At 36.6% G+C, this 17659-nt stretch overlaps 1 protein-coding gene, 1 long non-coding RNA gene and 1 pseudogene across 2 annotated transcripts; all 3 read left to right on the top strand.

The window, feature by feature from the left end:
- The first annotated feature begins 5685 nt into the window (after positions 1 to 5685).
- Positions 5686 to 10111, top strand: LOC120163403 (disease resistance protein RPV1-like). Its single transcript, XM_039173346.1, has 7 exons — positions 5686 to 6360; positions 6431 to 7164; positions 7505 to 7872; positions 7981 to 8021; positions 8113 to 8353; positions 8473 to 9690; positions 9782 to 10111. Exons 1-7 carry the CDS (start codon positions 5873 to 5875, stop codon positions 10109 to 10111), a joined length of 3420 nt encoding a protein of 1139 aa, XP_039029277.1. The 5' UTR covers positions 5686 to 5872.
- Positions 10112 to 10125: 14 nt separating this feature from the next.
- LOC120163484 lies at positions 10126 to 10931 on the top strand. Its single transcript, XR_005519661.1, has 2 exons — positions 10126 to 10576; positions 10661 to 10931. It is a non-coding gene; the product is annotated as an uncharacterized LOC120163484 (long non-coding RNA).
- A 603-nt stretch (positions 10932 to 11534) lies between these two features.
- LOC120163401 lies at positions 11535 to 15513 on the top strand (annotated as a pseudogene).
- Positions 15514 to 17659: the final 2146 nt, after the last annotated feature.

Below are 17659 nucleotides of genomic sequence, written 5' to 3'. Positions count from 1 at the left end.
AAAAACACCCTTGGGTTGTCGACAGGGAAGGTCAAAGAACATAAAGAATCGTGGTGGTGGAACGAAGAAGTCCAATTTAAGGTGAAGACAAAGCAAACTTGCTTCAAGGAGTTGCTACAATGCAATGACGACGAAGAAAGATCGAGAGCTAAACAAAGATACAAGGAGGCAAAGTGGGAAGCCAAGAAAACAGTGGCTAAAGCAAAGGATAAGGTATACGAGGAAATGTACAAGAGATTAGACACCAAGGAAGGACAAAACGACATCTTTAGGCTTGCAAAATCTAGGGAGAATAGGAAAAAGGATCTAGGTAGCATTAGGTTTATTAAGGACAACAATGGTGTTCTTTTAGTGAAAGATCATGATATTAAGAGGGTTTGGGGTAGTTATTTCTTTGGGTTATTTAATAACGGTGCCTCTCCCTGTAGAATAACGGTGCCTCTCCCTGTAAAGATAGTAACATTGATGGGTCAGCCGACCATAATACTACGGCCAATGACTACCCTACAAGTAGGATTGGGATCGAGGAAGTCAAAATGGACCTTAGAAAGATGAGGAGGGACAAAGCTGTCGGTCCAGATCAAATTCCTATCACTGTGTGGTTGACCCTAGGAGAAGAGGGAGTTAAGTGGTTGACCAATATCTTTAATATTATTTTAGAGACTGCCAAGATGCCAGAGGAGTAGAAATAGTCTACGCTGATACCAATCTATAAGAATAAAGGAGATCCCCAACGTTGTGGTAACTACAGAGGTATTAAACTACTCAGCCATACCATGAAGCTATGGGAAAGGGTGATAGAGGCTAGGTTGAGACAAGTTACTAGGGTTTCAAAAAACCAATTTGGCTTTATGCCAGGCAGGTCTACTAAGGAGGCGATTCATCTACTTTGACGGCTTATGGAGAAATATAGAGAAAAAATAGAGATCTTCACATGGCGTTCATTGACCTTGAGAAGGCGTATGACAGCATTCCCCGCGATACGATCTGGAAGACCTTGGAAATGAGACGGATCCCAATTGCTTATATACGGGAGATTCGTGATATGTACTGTAGATCTACTACATACGTCAGGACTACAATTGGCGACACCGAGGCATTCCCGGTGGAAATCGGCTCCACCAGGGGTCGACTCTTAGCCTTTACATCTTCGCCTTGATTATGGACGACATCTATTGTGTGACACCAGACGGTGTTCCATGGTATATGTTTTTCGTTGACAACATTATCCTAGTTGCTAAAACAAAAAATGATCTGAATAGTAGATTGGCTACCTAGAAGACTGCTTTGAAAGAAAAAGGTCTAAGGATCAATATTGAAAAGACATAGTATTTATGTTCAAACTTTAGTGGGAACCAAAACGATGAAGATGTAGAAGTTTGCATCGAAGGACACGTTCTCCCCTTAAAGGATTGTTTCAAGTACCTAGGATCTATGATACATAAAGATGGGAGTGTAGATGATGACATTACACACCGCATAAAGGCGGGATGGCTAAAGTGGAGGGCTGCTACTGGATTTTTGTGTGACAAGAAGGTGCCTCTAAAACTTAAGGGAAAATTTTATAGAATGACAATAAGACCAGCGCTGCTGTATGGATCAGAATGTTGGGCAATCAAGAAGGATCACGTAAGGAGGATGGAGGCCGCAGAAATGAGAATGCTTCGATGGGCATATGGTAGGACTCTGTGAGACATGACACCAAACTCTGTAATTAGGATGTCCTTGGGTGTGGTGTCTGTATTCGAAAAGTTGAATGAGGGAAGACTACGTTGGTTTGGGCATGTCCTTAGGCGACAACCATCGGATGCGGTCAGGAGGGTAGAGTCGATTACAGCTGACGGTGCTAGAAGGAGAGGACGACGAAGGAGAAGTGGGTAGACTACTTGAGATATGATTTGAAAGATTTTGCCACATGACCTCTGACAGGAAAGTATAGAGGTTTAAGACCAGGGTAGCCGAGTAGTGTGGGTCAAAACCATAGGGTGCAGCATCTATGTCTTCTTTGTAATGCCTTTGTAGTAATTTCCATGACTTCTACTTTTTATACGTGTCTGTCATTGGAATTTATGAAGGCTTAGAACTAGGATAGCGGAGTAGTGTTCCCTTAGTTTAGGTTTTAACCCATTTGACTTTATTCCTTCTCGTAGCTTGCTATCGCTAACTACTGTGTATCATTCTCTTCATGTTTCCTCTTTTAAATTTAGCCCAGATTTATGTTTTTGTCTATATGCAAAGATTTTTACGCAGTGATTTATTTGTAGGGATTACTTCCCATTACAGACGCGCATATGAACACTGCATATGAAGACTATTCAACTATGTATTTATTTATTTATTTATACATGCATTGTATTTTATCGTTATTTTTTAATTTTCTGACTGCCAGAGGTCTTCCACGGAAGCTGCTATCAACCTGGCGTTGGGGGCAGCCTACTACCCTACCTCCCCTTACCCCTTGCATATGGGAATATGGATTTGTTGTTGTTGTTGTTGTTCTAATGCAGAAACCTTCACATATCTTGATCACACTGTTGGTTATGTATCGTGTGTATCGATAAGATCCGTAAACCAGTTCAACCACCCACTTCCTCCATTTATTATGTAACTATACCATGGATGTTTTGTTTCAGGAACCTTTACTGCAAAGACCCGTATAAATCCATGATTTCCAATAACAGTTTAACTGAGTTCTTCCCACACAACATCTGGTCCCGGAGTTCCTTTGCATTCCCTAGGGCTTTTCTGTACATGCTACATCTTTCTATGTGATGCTCGTGTTACTTTGCCCTATACTGTTCCGACTTGTCATTTTTCTTCTTCTTAAAGTGCCCTTGTCCGATCCCCAAATACATGAATACTGATCCCACTCTTCAACGCACACATTAACATTGCTTTTAAGGGCATTCACGTGATACTGGGTGGGATTTTTTACGGCGAAAGTGACGGATCCATACATAGGTTAATAATACAAAATATTTTAGGGTACAATATACAAATAGTTCCCTAACTATAGACTGATGTTTTGTTAAATCTTTTAACTATTAAAAGTTATAAAATATTCCTTAACTATAGTATATTATTTTGTTGAGTTCCTCGATTATCACAAGTTACAAAATGGTCACCTGATTATTTAGTATATTTTAAACTCGTCATTTTCCATTAAAAATTGACGGTAGTCTGAGCTGAATGTTAACCTGCTGACTGAGATATGATAAAATTTGATATGAGAATCTAAAAAAATATCACATCTCAGTCAACAAGTTAACATCTAACTCAGGTTGTTGTTAAAAATTAAATGGAAAAGGACGAGTTTGGAACATGCTAAATAGTTGGGTGACTAATTTGTAATTTTTAATAGTCGGGGACTTAACAAAGCAACACCCTATAGTCAGGGGACCATTTTGTAACTTTTAATAGTCGAGAGACTTAAAAAAATACCCTATGGTCGGGGGACTGTTTGTGTACTTTACCCAACTTTTTAATAATGTGGGCACAAATAAAATTTTAGGATGAACACCATCAATAAAATAAGTAACTAATAAAAGAAAATTCAAATTTTAAGGTAAACAAAGATCCACCCTAGAGAATATGCGGATCCGCTAATACTAACTAAGAGGTTCTTAAACATAAAAAGTACAAATAACAAATTTCATTCTATGAATTTAATGATTTTAACAGTAAGTGATATAAAATTTTAATGACAAAATTATTTTTTTAAAATTTAATAATAATATTAATACAAATATAAAATTTAATGACTAAATTTGTAATCTATCCTAATCTATAATATAGTTATATAATCATATCCCATTAATAGTTAATGAACCTTAAAACATATTTTATTATAGGAGAAAGTATACAAATGGTCTCTTTATTATATGATATTATTTTGTTGAGTTCCTCGATTATAATAAGTTATAAAATAGTCTCTGGTTTTAATATGTTGCTTTGTTGAGTCACCAACTATTCATATGTTCTAAATTCTTCATTTTTTGTTAAAAAATTGATGATAGTTTAAGCTAAATGTTAACTTGTTGACTAAGATATGATAAAAATAGATCATTTAGCGTGTTGTTTCACATGTATCAGAAAATACTGACGGCTGCGGTTGATTCTCTCACTCGCAAGATTTGCTTTCTCTGTTGCTTTCAACATGAGTTGTAGTTTGTATTCATCAGATGAATTTAAGCTTCGTTGGACCATCAATAATGACCGATTATGGTTTTTCCCAGAAAATTTACCACTTTCGCCATTATCTTCATCCAATAACATTATTTGTGCGTCTATCTTGCTCATTGTAGCCTTTGTCATTGCCAATATCAGTTTTCCCTGACGTTGTTTCTTTCTTTGAGTTTTGATTTCACCACAGCTATCATCGCTATAGTCCGATTGTTCTAATACATCAATTCTATTGATTGAATGTGACATCAGATGCCTTGAATTACCAGCTACAATCGGACGGTAATAATTTTAAATTTCATTGGATTCGACTAAGTTACCAGTGATTATCATTCCATGGTAGCTTATATTAGAGATGAGAACAGTAATCAATACCAGAGATATAACATACATGAGTATTAATTACCATATATTATTGTTGTCGGGATCTCTAGTGAAGCTCAAATCTGAAACCACTTCCAATCAAGATCAATGTTGTGATAAAAAAACTTACCACTTATCCGATTAGAATCATCAATACAGAGTTATTGCTTTATGAAAGATTAAATAAAATAACACATAAAATATAGTGGTTAGAAGGACCATCAATGTCATTTGACACTCACTATCAGTTAATAGAACTGAAGAATCAGAATAATTAGACAACAACGAATGTCAATGACGGTCAGATCAAAAGTCATTGTAACAACACTTAATCAATGATAAAAAAATGAAGCAACAAAGGAAACAACGTCAAGCGAAGCTGGTATTGACAGCAACAAAGGAGGCAATGAGCAAGATACGCACACAAATTATGACAATAGATGAAGAAATTGTCGAAAGTGTAATTTTTTTTTTGGGAAATACCATGATCGATCATTGTTGATAATCTTGCTAGTGACAGAATTAACTATGACCGTCAAGATCACTGACTACATGTCGGAGAAGTTATGATACCATGTGAAAATCATGACATCGATGGTCAGAATATATGAACAATGGTTAGTCATAAGAGAGAAAATGAAGAAAATAGTATATGCAATCATATTATCAAAACAATTTTCGACATATGTTACTTGAACTCCATTTTTCTTAAAAGTACGGCACCCATATAAGAAATAAACTTTCAATGTTTTTTTTTTTTTGAAAAATATATTCTTTAACAATTTTTTAACCTAAATCCAATTATATTTGTTTGATGTCACTTTAACCAACCTCACTAGTGAAAGGTTAACATTTTCCATATAAGTTAACTAATCTTTAGGGGGATTCCTAAGTTTAAAGACCTTATTATAAAATATAGGTAACGACAGAGATCTCACTGAAAACGAACTAAAAGTTTAATGACTTATTGTAAGTTTCAAAAGTTAAGTGACCAAACTGAAATATCCGTAAAAATTTAGGGATTATTTATATACTTTACCCTTATTATAATTTTACAATTGACTTAGAGTCCACTTAGTCGGCAAAGCAACCATTTCTGCTCTCACCTTCTCTGATTCTTCCTGGAAAAAAGAACCCCATAACTCCCACCATCACGCGCTTTTCATATATTGCTTAGAAAACTCTGTTTCGTTTCCTGGCTAATTTGAGCTGCTTTTTTTCGATGCTCATATACTTCGATTCTTTCTAGTTTCTCCAAGAGTATTGGGCGATCTATTCTCTAATTTTAACACCTGGTTGACATTTCTTGTTCTTCTCATACTTCCTCATGTTGTCGTTACCTTCATCTTCGTCTTCTATTTCTAGAAAGAAATATGATGTTTTCTTGAGTTTCAGAGGTGAAGATACCCGCAAGAACTTTACAGATCATCTTTATGATGCTCTAAAACGGAGTGGAATCGACACTTTCAGGGATGAGCCGAAGCTGGAGGCCAGTGAAGAGATCGCACCAGAGCTCTTTAAAGCCATTCAACAATCATGGTGCTCGGTAATCGTTTTCTCTGAAACCTATGCGTTTTCAGGTTGGTGCTTGGAGGAGCTTGCTGAGATTGTTAAACAAAAAAACCAAGAGGGCCATAAAGTATTTCCAATTTTCTACAACGTCGATCCATCTGATTTAAGAAAACAAAAAGGGAAAGTTGAAAAAGCCTTTGTCCAACACGAAAAGAGATACAAGGAAGATAAAGACAAGATTCAAAGGTGGCGAAATGCTTTGACTCTAGTGGCTAACACCAAGGGATGGCATTTAAACGACAGGTATTTCATTCTTTTCTTCTCTACTTTCTAGTTTTAAGGACTAATGAACTACAATTTATTTTCTGTTTAGGCATGAATCAGAATTTATTGGAGACATTGTTAAAAAGATATCAGCAAAGTTGTGTCAGACATATCCTGTTGTTATTGATGAGTTGGTAGGAATCAATTCACGCTTGGAAGAGTTGTATTCGAAAATAGAGATTGGGGAGGATGATGTCCGCATTATAGGAATTTGTGCAATGGGTGGCATCGGTAAAACGACTCTCGCCAAAGTTGTTTACACTCAAATGTCACCCCATTTTGAAGGCAGAAGCTTTATTGCTGATGTTCGAGAAGTTTCAGATAAATGCGGACTTGTTTCTTTACAGAGACAACTTCTTGCCCAGATATTCTCTGATGAAGGTTTCAATTTCTTCAATGTTCACGAAGGGAATTCCATCATTGGCCACAGGATGTCTCGCAAAAAGGTTCTTGTTGTTCTTGATGATGTTGATAACATACAACAGTTGAAATGCTTGGTTGGAAGGCGTGATTGGTTTGGATTAGGGAGCAGAATCATTGTGACAACTAGAGATGAACATCTGTTCCGATCTTATCGAGTTGACGATGTGTATACGCCCACGATATTGGATGAAAACGATGCATTTCGTCTTTTCAATTTGAAGGCTTTCGGTAGTGATACAGCGCCTGAAGTTGATTTCATTCAGCTTTCAAAAACTATTGTGAAATATGCCGGTGGTCTTCCCTTAGCTCTTGAAGTTTTGGGTTCCTTTCTGTGTGGTAGAGATGCAACTCAATGGAAAAGTGCTGTTAGGTATGGCTCATAAATATACCAGTAAAGAGGACAGGAGATGGAGCGGAGTGAGCGAAGCGAACATCAACTGTCCTTACAAAGAAAGTCTCGTTGTGGGGTTACGAATTATGTGGGTTGAGGGTACGGGGGCACAGCCCCGCGGTACGGTACAGGGTTAATTTTGTAATTATGTACCAGGGTTTTCTATTATAAATAGAGATGTAACCTAGACCTAAAATATCATTGAATAAAAACTTCTAGCGCCGCCTAGGCACCGAGGACGTAAGCACATTGCCGAACCTCGTAAAATTTTCGTGTTCTTTTGTTTTCTTTACCCGTTTTCGTCAACAAGTGCAATTGAAAGACTCAAACGAGATTCTAACAAAGAAATTATCGACAGACTTAGAATCAGTTATGATGGATTGGAAGAGAGGGAGAAGAATATATTTCTGGATATAGCATGCTTCTTCAACGAGGAGCCGAAAGATTTTGTAATGAAAGTATTGGATGGTTGTGAGTTTTTCCCGGATATTGGAATCGATGTTCTCGTTAAGAAATCACTCATAAAAATCGATGAAGTCAACCAATATTTTTGGATGCATGACTTGTTGCAAGAAATGGGAAGAAAAATTGTTAAGGAAAAATGTATAGAAGAACCTGGGAAACGTTGTAGATTATGGGAAGAATGTGACGTCCATCATGTCCTAACAAAAGACACAGTAAGTCATTCAACAAAATTGAAGTTACAAACATTTTTGTATATATATATATATTAAGAAGCCATGATGATAGACAATAAGTAATATTTATTTTATTATTATTATCAGGGTACGAATATGGTTCAAGCCATGATGATAAACAATAAAAGGTAGAAAAACACACATGCTATATTATTTTTTTCTTTCATTTTTTTAGTTTTTACTTCATTTACATTTTTTCTTTTCCCCATGGTTTATTAGGGAATCTAATAAGTTTCTCAACTTGAGAGTTGATGCCTTCGCGAAGATGAAAAATTTGAGATTACTCAAAGTCCTTTGCCTCACAAATTGTGATGATCTAAATTATCTTTCAAATGAGCTACGGCTTTTAGATTGGGAAGGATGTCCTCTAAGATCCTTGCCGTCGTGCTTCGAACCGGACAACCTTGTTGCACTTCTCTTATCTTACAGCCGTATTGAACGACTGTGGAAGGGAGCAAGAGTTAGAATACTTGTCTTTTCGCTTATTTTAAGATGAATGATTAAAATTCGATTTTGATAGAAAACTAATAACAAAGTTAACCTTTCTTATGTTGTTTCTTTCTCTCCAATTTTCAACAGCCCTTGTATAAGCTGAAAGTGATCAACCTCAAAGGGTCTCAGAACCTGATCAAGACACCGGACTTCACTATGGCCCCAAGTCTTGAAACTTTGATTCTGGAAGGTTGCACAAAAATAGTGGATGTTCATCCATCCATCGGATTTCTTAAGAGGCTTAAACTTCTGAATTTAGAAGGCTGCAAAAGTCTTAGGAATCTTCCAACCAATATTGGAATGGAATCTCTTGAAACATTCATTCTTTCCGGTTGCTCTAAGCTTCAAAAGTTTCCGGAGATTGATGTGAAAATGGAATGCTTGTTGGAACTTTATTTAGATGGGACAAGCATTGAAAAACTTCCCTCTTCAATTGGCAAAATGAGCAGTCTTGTTTTGCTAAATTTGAAAGATTGCAGTAACCTTGTGAGCCTCCCTAGCACCATATGTGGGTGCACAAGTTTAAAAACTCTTAATCTTTCTGGTTGTTATAAAGTTGAAAATTTGCCAGAGAACTTGAAGCAAGTAGAGTTTTTGGAAGAGCTTGACTTAAGTGAGACAGCCATAAGAGAACCACCATACTTCATTTTTCAATTTAAGAATCTTAAAGTGCTGTCTTTCAGTGGATGCAAGTCATTTAAATTGCGACAAAATCTCGCTTCTCTTATCCAATGGTGGACAAATTCCAAGGCTCTGATGTTACATTCATTGTCTGGTTTAAGTTCATTAAGGGAGCTGAAAATAAGGGACTGCAATCTTGGAGAAGAAGATATTCCTAGTGATATTTCACGTCTATCCTCTTTGAAACGACTTGATCTTAGTGGTAACAATTTCATCAGCATACCTCCGTCCCTTGCTCGACTTTCCAAGCTTACATATCTTAGATTATCAAATTGTGGCATGTGCAATCTTGGTGAATTAGATATTCCTAGTGATGTTTCTTATCTATCCTCTTTGTGCCATCTTGATCTTAGTGGTAACAATTTCATCAGCATACATCCGTCCCTTACTCGACTTTCGAAGCTTCAGCATCTTGAATTGTCAAATTGCAAGGAACTTAAATCGTTGCCTGAGTTTGTAACAAATATAACCTGGGTGGAAATGGAAAATTATGCTTCTCTGGAACTAGTTGCATTTCCTTCAAAAGTATGCAATTCAATGAGTATTGCTTGGGTTCTCGGTACTCACTGCTACAGATTGGCTGAGAATGTCAATGTATTAACAATGCTGAGAAAATATCTCATGGTTGGTTAATATCTTTGTTTCTCTCACAAAATCTCATACTTGATTATTTTTGTTTGTTACTATTACTTAACAACAAGAGTATGTTCTGCAGGTATCTGAAAATTCAAGAAAATTATTTAGCTTTATCATACCTGGAAATGAAATCCCAGAAGGGTTCAGCCGTGAGAGAGTTGACTTTTCAATCAAGATACCACTGCCTTTCAATATTCTGAATGATATTCAATGGATGGGAGTTGCTTTCTGCTGCATTTTTGTCAACGATGATCCTTCGAGGGATGAGGTTATAGGCTGTAAAGCTGTTATCCATCGTAGAAACTCTGGAAAAGCTGCTTGTGATGAATCTGCTTTCCTAGATGGAAATTACATTGTAGATGATAGTGGTTTCCTTTTAGGTAAAAAACATAATCGTAAGAAACATTAATTCCGGTAAAACGAATAGATGTGAACTCAACATTGCACCACGAATTTGGTTACCATAACCTTTGATACTGTTCATACTTGTTTTTATACCATATCCTTGTTTTTATACATCAAATTGATCATTCCCATTTCCTCTCCCTGTTTATTTAGGCTATTGCTTGCTAAATAGGCATAGTGGAAAGCATAAGAAGACGTGCAAAGAAAGAGATCCATCTGCACCATTACCAAGCAGAATCATTTTGAATTAATAAACCTGAGATTGCCTTTTATGAAATTCATAACATGTAGTAGCAAAGCATCTTCAGTTTTTTATCATGAATTTGTTTCATATATGAAATTTGTTTGAGTAGCTGAATTCTTGAACTTACTAACAAATCTTGCAAATTAACATTAGTGTTTGATGATTCTTTTATGGCAGATGCTTAGCGAGTCTGTAGTAATGGCAGCGTTATCCTATCGGTAGCAGGTTTGTAAATGTCTTCATTAATTTATATTTTCCAGTCTTTCATAACCTGGTTATGATCCCCATCTTGCTTTTCTTATGTTGTAGATAGCAGAGAAGGCTATCAGTTGCTCACAATTAGCCCGTACGAAGGATTATGTTAACATGGATCCTAGGATTCACTCTTTCTACTTTGTCTCCGTTTTATTGGTGATGTTATCATATGATCATCGAGGTTCTAGATTTCCTTTTATGGCACTCGAGATCATGATTTACTGCACCATGATGATATTCTATAGGATAATCCCAGTGTCAACATTTGCTTTCAGTTTTATGAGCTGTTATGTTTTGCGTTAATGCCATTGTGCAGGACTAAAAAGTTTGAGTTTTTCAATTATACATGATATATATTTATTATATAAGAAAAAATATGAAGAAATATATATGTTTATTGTATATGATTATAGAAAGTCGTTTACATTGGATCAATTAATATTATAATATCATAAATTTTTACAATTAAATTTAAACAGAAATTCGAACAACTTGACTTTATTTGAACTTCATAAACTCGACTTGAAAAAATTTAAATAGAATTTGAGTTATGAAATAAGATTCAGTTAACTAGAAAGTTTTTTACTTAACATAATTTGATCGAATCACCTCTGATAGCAGCTGCTTGCAAATCATTAGCTGGTGGTCTTGTCGGAAAACATGTGCAAGTGCAACTGGAAATGGAGTGAAATTGAGACTAAAATGCTTATTTCAAAATAAATTTCAAAGGAATTAAAGTCATATTCTCACATTTCTTTTGCTCATCAGACTATTCCAAGTAAGAACTAAATCCATGCTGATTTACATTGACATCCCTATTTAATAACTGCATAAGTTGCTGTGGGACGAGATTAGTCAACAGAAATAAATGTGGTAGTGGTACTGATTATTCAGGGAAAAAAGATGTTAAAACCTCATTTTCCAAATACCCGATGGAGTATGAAACCCTAAAAGTCCCTGTTCATAGAAGATTTGGAAGTCAAGCATCATTTATCTATTATGCATTAACAATATGAGAATTACCATGAAACTCTAAATAAGTAGAAGTTTATGCGTCAACTTTGAAGTCTATACAGGCAAGGAGGGAACTTGTTTAGCAGAAAGATCGAGTTTTAACATCGAGAGGTGTTCTATTTTCACTTCGATATGCTTTTTATTAGTAGTTTTTTCATATATGGAATCGTCCGAGGAAGCCGATGTTTTAGCAGTAGAAGGGTCGTTTAGTGATGGTGAGACACTGGTTTCTGCATTAGAAACCTTTGAACTAGGCTTCTTCTCACCTGGGAAATCAAGGAACAGGTACCTGGGAATATGGTACAAGAACAGCAGTGAAGCAGTTGTTTGGGTTGCAAACAGAAACAACCTGATGCTGTTCGCTGACAGGAAAGGGGTCTTAGCGGTAAGCAACAATGGAAATCTTGTGCTCTTGGACCGGACGAAGAGTGTCGTCTGGTCATCCAATGTGTCTGGGACAATAGAACATCCCATGGCACAGCTGTAAGATACTGGAAACCTTGTTCTCAAGGACAACAAAAGCATGCCTAAAAGGTATTTGTGGCAAAGTTTTGATTCCCCTTCAGACACACTCTTGGCAGGTATGACAATAGGATGGAACTTAAATACCAATGCGGAAAGATATCGAACATCATGGAAAAGTGCCAATGATCAGTCCCCCGGGAACTTCACATACAGACTTGACAGAACCGGGTTACCTGAGTTAGTCATTGATAGAGGATCAATGAAAACGTACCGAACAGGACCATGGAATGGAATTGGGTTCGGAGCTGTTCCAGAAGTCCCCAATTTAGTCTTCAAACCGTCATCTCTAATGAGAATGGGATATATTATAGTTTTGAAGCTTTCAGCAACGCAATTAACATGCAGTTATGGTTGAATCAGTCGGGTTATTTACAGCGTCTTATATTAGAGCAGGGCCGTAATCAATGGGGTGTTTTGTACTCGGTACCATTTGATCAATGTGGAAGCTATGGATTCTGTGAATCAGTGTATGCAGCAGTAGGAGACCCCATAACTGTGAGTGTATCCAAGGGTTCATTCCGAAATCACAAGGGTCTATGAACTGTGTAAGAGAATCATCACTGGACTGTCAAAAGGGAGAAGGCTTTCTATGGCTTGTCAGGGTTAAAGTTCCGGATTTGATAAAATTTCAGTTGGACAGAATTCGAACCGTGAGAAATGTGAAGCTGAATGCTTGAAGAACTGCTCCTGCACAGCCAATGCTAATCTGAATGTAAGTGTAGATCGCGCCAGGGCCGTGGCTGGGGCGGCGCAAACTGCGCAACCGCGCAGGCCCCCAAAAAAATATATATATAGTGGCGTTTTTCCAATAAACGCCACTATAGATGGACATATTGTGACGTTTTTTCAAAAAAACGCCACTATTATTGCGGCTTTATTGATAAAACGTCATTATAGATAGATCTATCGCGGAGTTTGTTAAGAAAACGCCACTATTGTTGCCCCGAAATCGAATATATCTAGAAAATAGGGGCCCCTTTTTAAGAATTTATACAGGGCCCCCGAAAACCCTGCCACGGCCCTGGATCGCGCAAGCTGTTTGATGTGGTTCGGTGACCTCATTGAATCTCCGAAGTTTCAGAAGTGTACCGAGGAGAAGATGTCTTTATAAGGTTGCCAACTTCCAATCTAGGTATGCATCATTTGTATTGCTCGTTTTCATACTCTTTTAACAAATGCCTGGTTTTTAAACCACTGTATTTTCTAGGATTAACCCGAGATTCGAGTACAAGGAACAGATTAACGTGATCGTACTGGTGTCAATCATTTCTGGTGCAATCATCTTGATCCTAGCTAGTATTTTTCATAATCCAGAAGAAATCAAGGAAAAGAGGTAAGAACACTAATGGAACCTTATTGGCGTTCTTCAAACAGATTTGCATTACTTAATAGATCAAACTCATTGAATTATAGATGAATCACTTCATTTAACAAGGTTGGAAGGTGGGAAAGATGAAAGAGAAGTGCCCTTATTCGACTTGTCTAGCATTGAAACCGCCACTGATAATTTCTCTTTTCGCAATTTAATTGGAGAGGGCTGCTTTGGTCCTGTTTACAAGGTAAGCAACTATGGAATGTGTTATGTTAATTGCATACTAGAAGATAGGTGATTGCAATACGAGGATGTGGCCGCTATTTTGTTGTTTCAGTTCTCATCACAATTTGACTGTTGTAACATTCATTTGTGTTCGCGTCTGTTATAAACATGATGCAGCAAAAACATGTCCATGCCTGCAATTTAAAATCCTTGAGTTCAATTATCATACCAATGTGGTTCTACATATGCAGGGCAATCTTTCAATGGGACAGGAAATAGCAGTGAAGAGGCTGTCGAGCAGTTCACGACGTTTTGATCGCCAAACTTTAACATAGGAATCTTGTTCGACTGCTTGGTTGCTGCATTCAAGGAGAAGGATGTTAATCTACGAGTATATGCCCAACAAAAGCTTGGATTGCTTGATATTCGGTTTGAGACTTGACCCTTTCATCCATCTGTTTGCTTTGATTTTCTATACATCATCTGTACTATAAAATCGATATTCAAGACAAAATATTGAGATTCACAATGCATTATTTGTGAAGATCATAAAAGAAGAGCACAACTATCATGGAAAAACAGGTTCAATATTGTTCTAGGGATCGCAAGAGGGCTGCTCTATCTCCTCCAGGATTCTAAACTTCAAATTATTCATAGGGATCTCGAAGCAAGCAACATTTTACTAGACAGCAACTATATCCCAAAAATTCCAGATTTTGGCCTGGCAAGAATCATTGGCGGCAACGATGAGGAAACAAGAACAAATCGAGTTGTTGGAACTTGGAACATAGTAAGTTACTATCACTTCTTTAATAGCATCCGATTGATTTAAGATTCGAATCTCAACATCTGTGTTTATTTCTTAGTAAACCAAGGCCTCCTTTATATGAAAAAAATGGCTCATGTCATATAATATGCTTTAATGCAGTGGTTACGTGGTTCCTGAGTATGCAGTTGATGGAACATTTTCAGTAAAATCTGATGTTTTCAGCTTTGGTGTGCTTTTGCTAGAAATAGTAAGTGGTAAAAAGAATAGAGGGTTGTTATGAACTTACTGTAATTTTTATCAGATGAAGTAGAAGAAATATAGAAAGAGAGAGAGAGACAAGCAGGAGGAGTAAAAGAAGGTATTTGGATAACAATTTTCAATGCCTATTCTCTAACAATCCTTTTCCTTGTATACTGAGCAATTAAATCAAAAGCATGTAAAATCCTTCAACGTCCTTGGCAGCTTTCCGACACGTGTTCTCTTACGTGGCTATTGTTATTTTGTTTGTTGGTGATGCCTTGCAGTAGGGTCACCTTACTGATCCAACTATCCTCTTGTTTGCCCTTCCCTAACAAGGGTACAATCATCCCGATCATCGCAACAGTCGTCTCGGTCGCGTATGTCTTAACAATGGAATCTCTTTTCTTCTTTCTCTTCCACGAGTAAGTAACTGGTGCTGGTTTTGCATAGGCCTGGTTGCTATGGAATGAGGATCGAGCTTTCGGACTGATGGACACATTCCTGGAAGAATCGTGTGTTAGGTCCGAAATGCTTCGATTTATCTATGTTGGTTTATTGTGTGTTCAAGAAAGCCCGGAGGACCGGCCACCAATGTCATCTGTTCTTGTCGAACTGACAAATGAAGACGCAACTTTACCTCAGCCTAAACAACCTGGTTTCTTCATACAAAGGGAACCCTACGACAGTTTTAGTGCTATAAGAATGACGACGACACTTACAGAAAATGCAGTTACCATATCTATCCTTGAGGCTAGATAGAACTTTTCTTCTTTGTTTATTCATTAGATAGGTTATGTCTTAAATAATTTAAGTGTTGTTACTCTTAATTACATACCTGGATAGAGTTGGAATAAATTGAATATACTCGAGTCAGACATACATGGATAAAGTTGCATATATGATACTCAAACTAAACGAGGCACGGGAACAAAAGAAATGAAACCAACCAGTTAGCATAGTTCAATGGCAGGCAAGCATCAGTTCTAAGAGATCAAGAAGCTCACGACATTTTACCTGAGAGATGAATTTATCTTGCCTCAACCACTGTGATTCCAAACTCACTAGAGTAAGATACAACAACAACAACAACAAAACCCAATTCCCATATGTATGGGGTAAGGAGGAGGTAGGGTAGTAGGCTGCTCCCAACGCCAGGTTGAGAATAGCTTCCGTGAAAGACCTCCGACAGTCAGAAAATTAAAAATATAGATAAAATGCAATGCATGTATAAATAATTACATAAATACATAGCTAAACAGTATTCATATGCAGTCATTAATATCATATGAGCTTCTGTAATGGGGAGTAATCCCTGCAAAATAACCCCTGCGAAAGAGTCTCTGCATATAGACAGAAACCTAAGACCCGACTAAAATTAACAGAGGAAACATGATGAGAATGATACACATGAGACAACGATAGCAAGCCCAGTTCTAATCTCTCTCACTAGAGTAAGATGGTTTACGATTATCTGCTGAAGAAATATCAGCTTCAGTCTGATCTCTCTCAGTGAAAAACCCTGGTTTGTTTCGAAATTCCAGGCTTGTTTAGCATATTCATACCTAGTTCTGATGAAGAAACCTTCACATATCTTGATCACACTGTCGGTTATGTATCGTGTGTATCAATAAGGTCCGTAAACCATAGCAAGCACCCACTTCCTCCATTTATTATGTAACTATACCAAGGATGTTCTGTTTCAGGAACCTTTACTGCAAAGAGCCGTATAAATCCATGATTTCCAATAACAGTTTAACTGAGTTCTTCCCACACAACCTCTGGTCCCGGAATTCCTTTGCATTCCCTAGGGCTTTTCTGTACATGCTACATCTTTCTATGTGATGCTGGTGTTACTTTGCCCTATACTGTTCCGACTTGTCATTTTTTTCCTTCTTAAAGTGCCCATGTCCGAACCCCAAATACATGAATACTGATCCCAGTCTTCACCGCACACATTAACATTGCTTTTAAGGGCATTCACGTGATACTGGGACGGGTAATGGGAGGGTTTTTTTATGGCAAAAGTGACTGATCCATAATTTTTTTTTAAGGTGGACACAAGTACATATGTTAATAATATAAAATATTTTAGGGTACGGTATACAAATATACAAATAGTCCCCTAACTATAGACTGATGCTTTATTAAGTCTTTTAACTATTAAAAGTTACAAAATATTTCTCTAACTATAATATATTATTTTGTTGAGTTCTTAGACTATTACAAGTTACAAAATAGTCACCTGACTACTTAGTATGTTTTAAACTCGTCCATTTCCGTTAAAAATTGACGGTAGTCTGAGCTGAATGTTAACCTGCTAACTGAGATATGATAAAATTTGATATGAGAATCTAAAAAAAAAATCATATCTCAGTCAACAAGTTAACATCCAACTCAGACTGTTGTTAAATATTTAATGGAAAAGGACGAGTTTGGAACATACTAAATAGTTGGTGACTATTTTGTAACTTTTAATAGTTGGGGGACTTAACAAAGCAACACCCTATAGTCAGGGGACCATTTTATAACTTTTAATAGTCGAGAGACTTAAAAAAACATCACCCTATGGTCGGGGGACTGTTTCTGTACTTTACCCAATTTTTAATAATGCGGGCACAAATAAAATTTTAAGGTGAACACCATCAATAAAATAAGTAACTAATATAAAAAATCAGATTTTAAGGTAAACAGAGACCCACCCTAGAGAACATGTGGATCGCTAATACTAACTAAGAGGTCCTTAAACATAAAATGTACAAATAACAAATTTCATTTTGTGAATTTAATTATTTTAACAGTAAGTGATAAAAAATTGATATTAAAAATTTAATGACAAAATTAATTTTTTTAAAATTTAATAATAATATTAATACAAATATAAAATTTAATGACTAAATTTGTAATCTATCCTAATCTATAATATAGTTATATAACCATATCCCATTAATAGTTAATGCAACCTTAAAAA

This window comes from Hibiscus syriacus, unplaced genomic scaffold (assembly GCF_006381635.1).
Source record: "Hibiscus syriacus cultivar Baekdansim isolate YM2019G1 unplaced genomic scaffold, ASM638163v2 tig00111445_pilon, whole genome shotgun sequence".
In the NCBI taxonomy this organism is placed as follows: Eukaryota; Viridiplantae; Streptophyta; class Magnoliopsida; order Malvales; family Malvaceae; genus Hibiscus; species Hibiscus syriacus.
The sequence above is the reverse complement of the archived record's forward strand: the minus strand, read 5'-3'. Positions and strand labels throughout refer to the sequence as shown.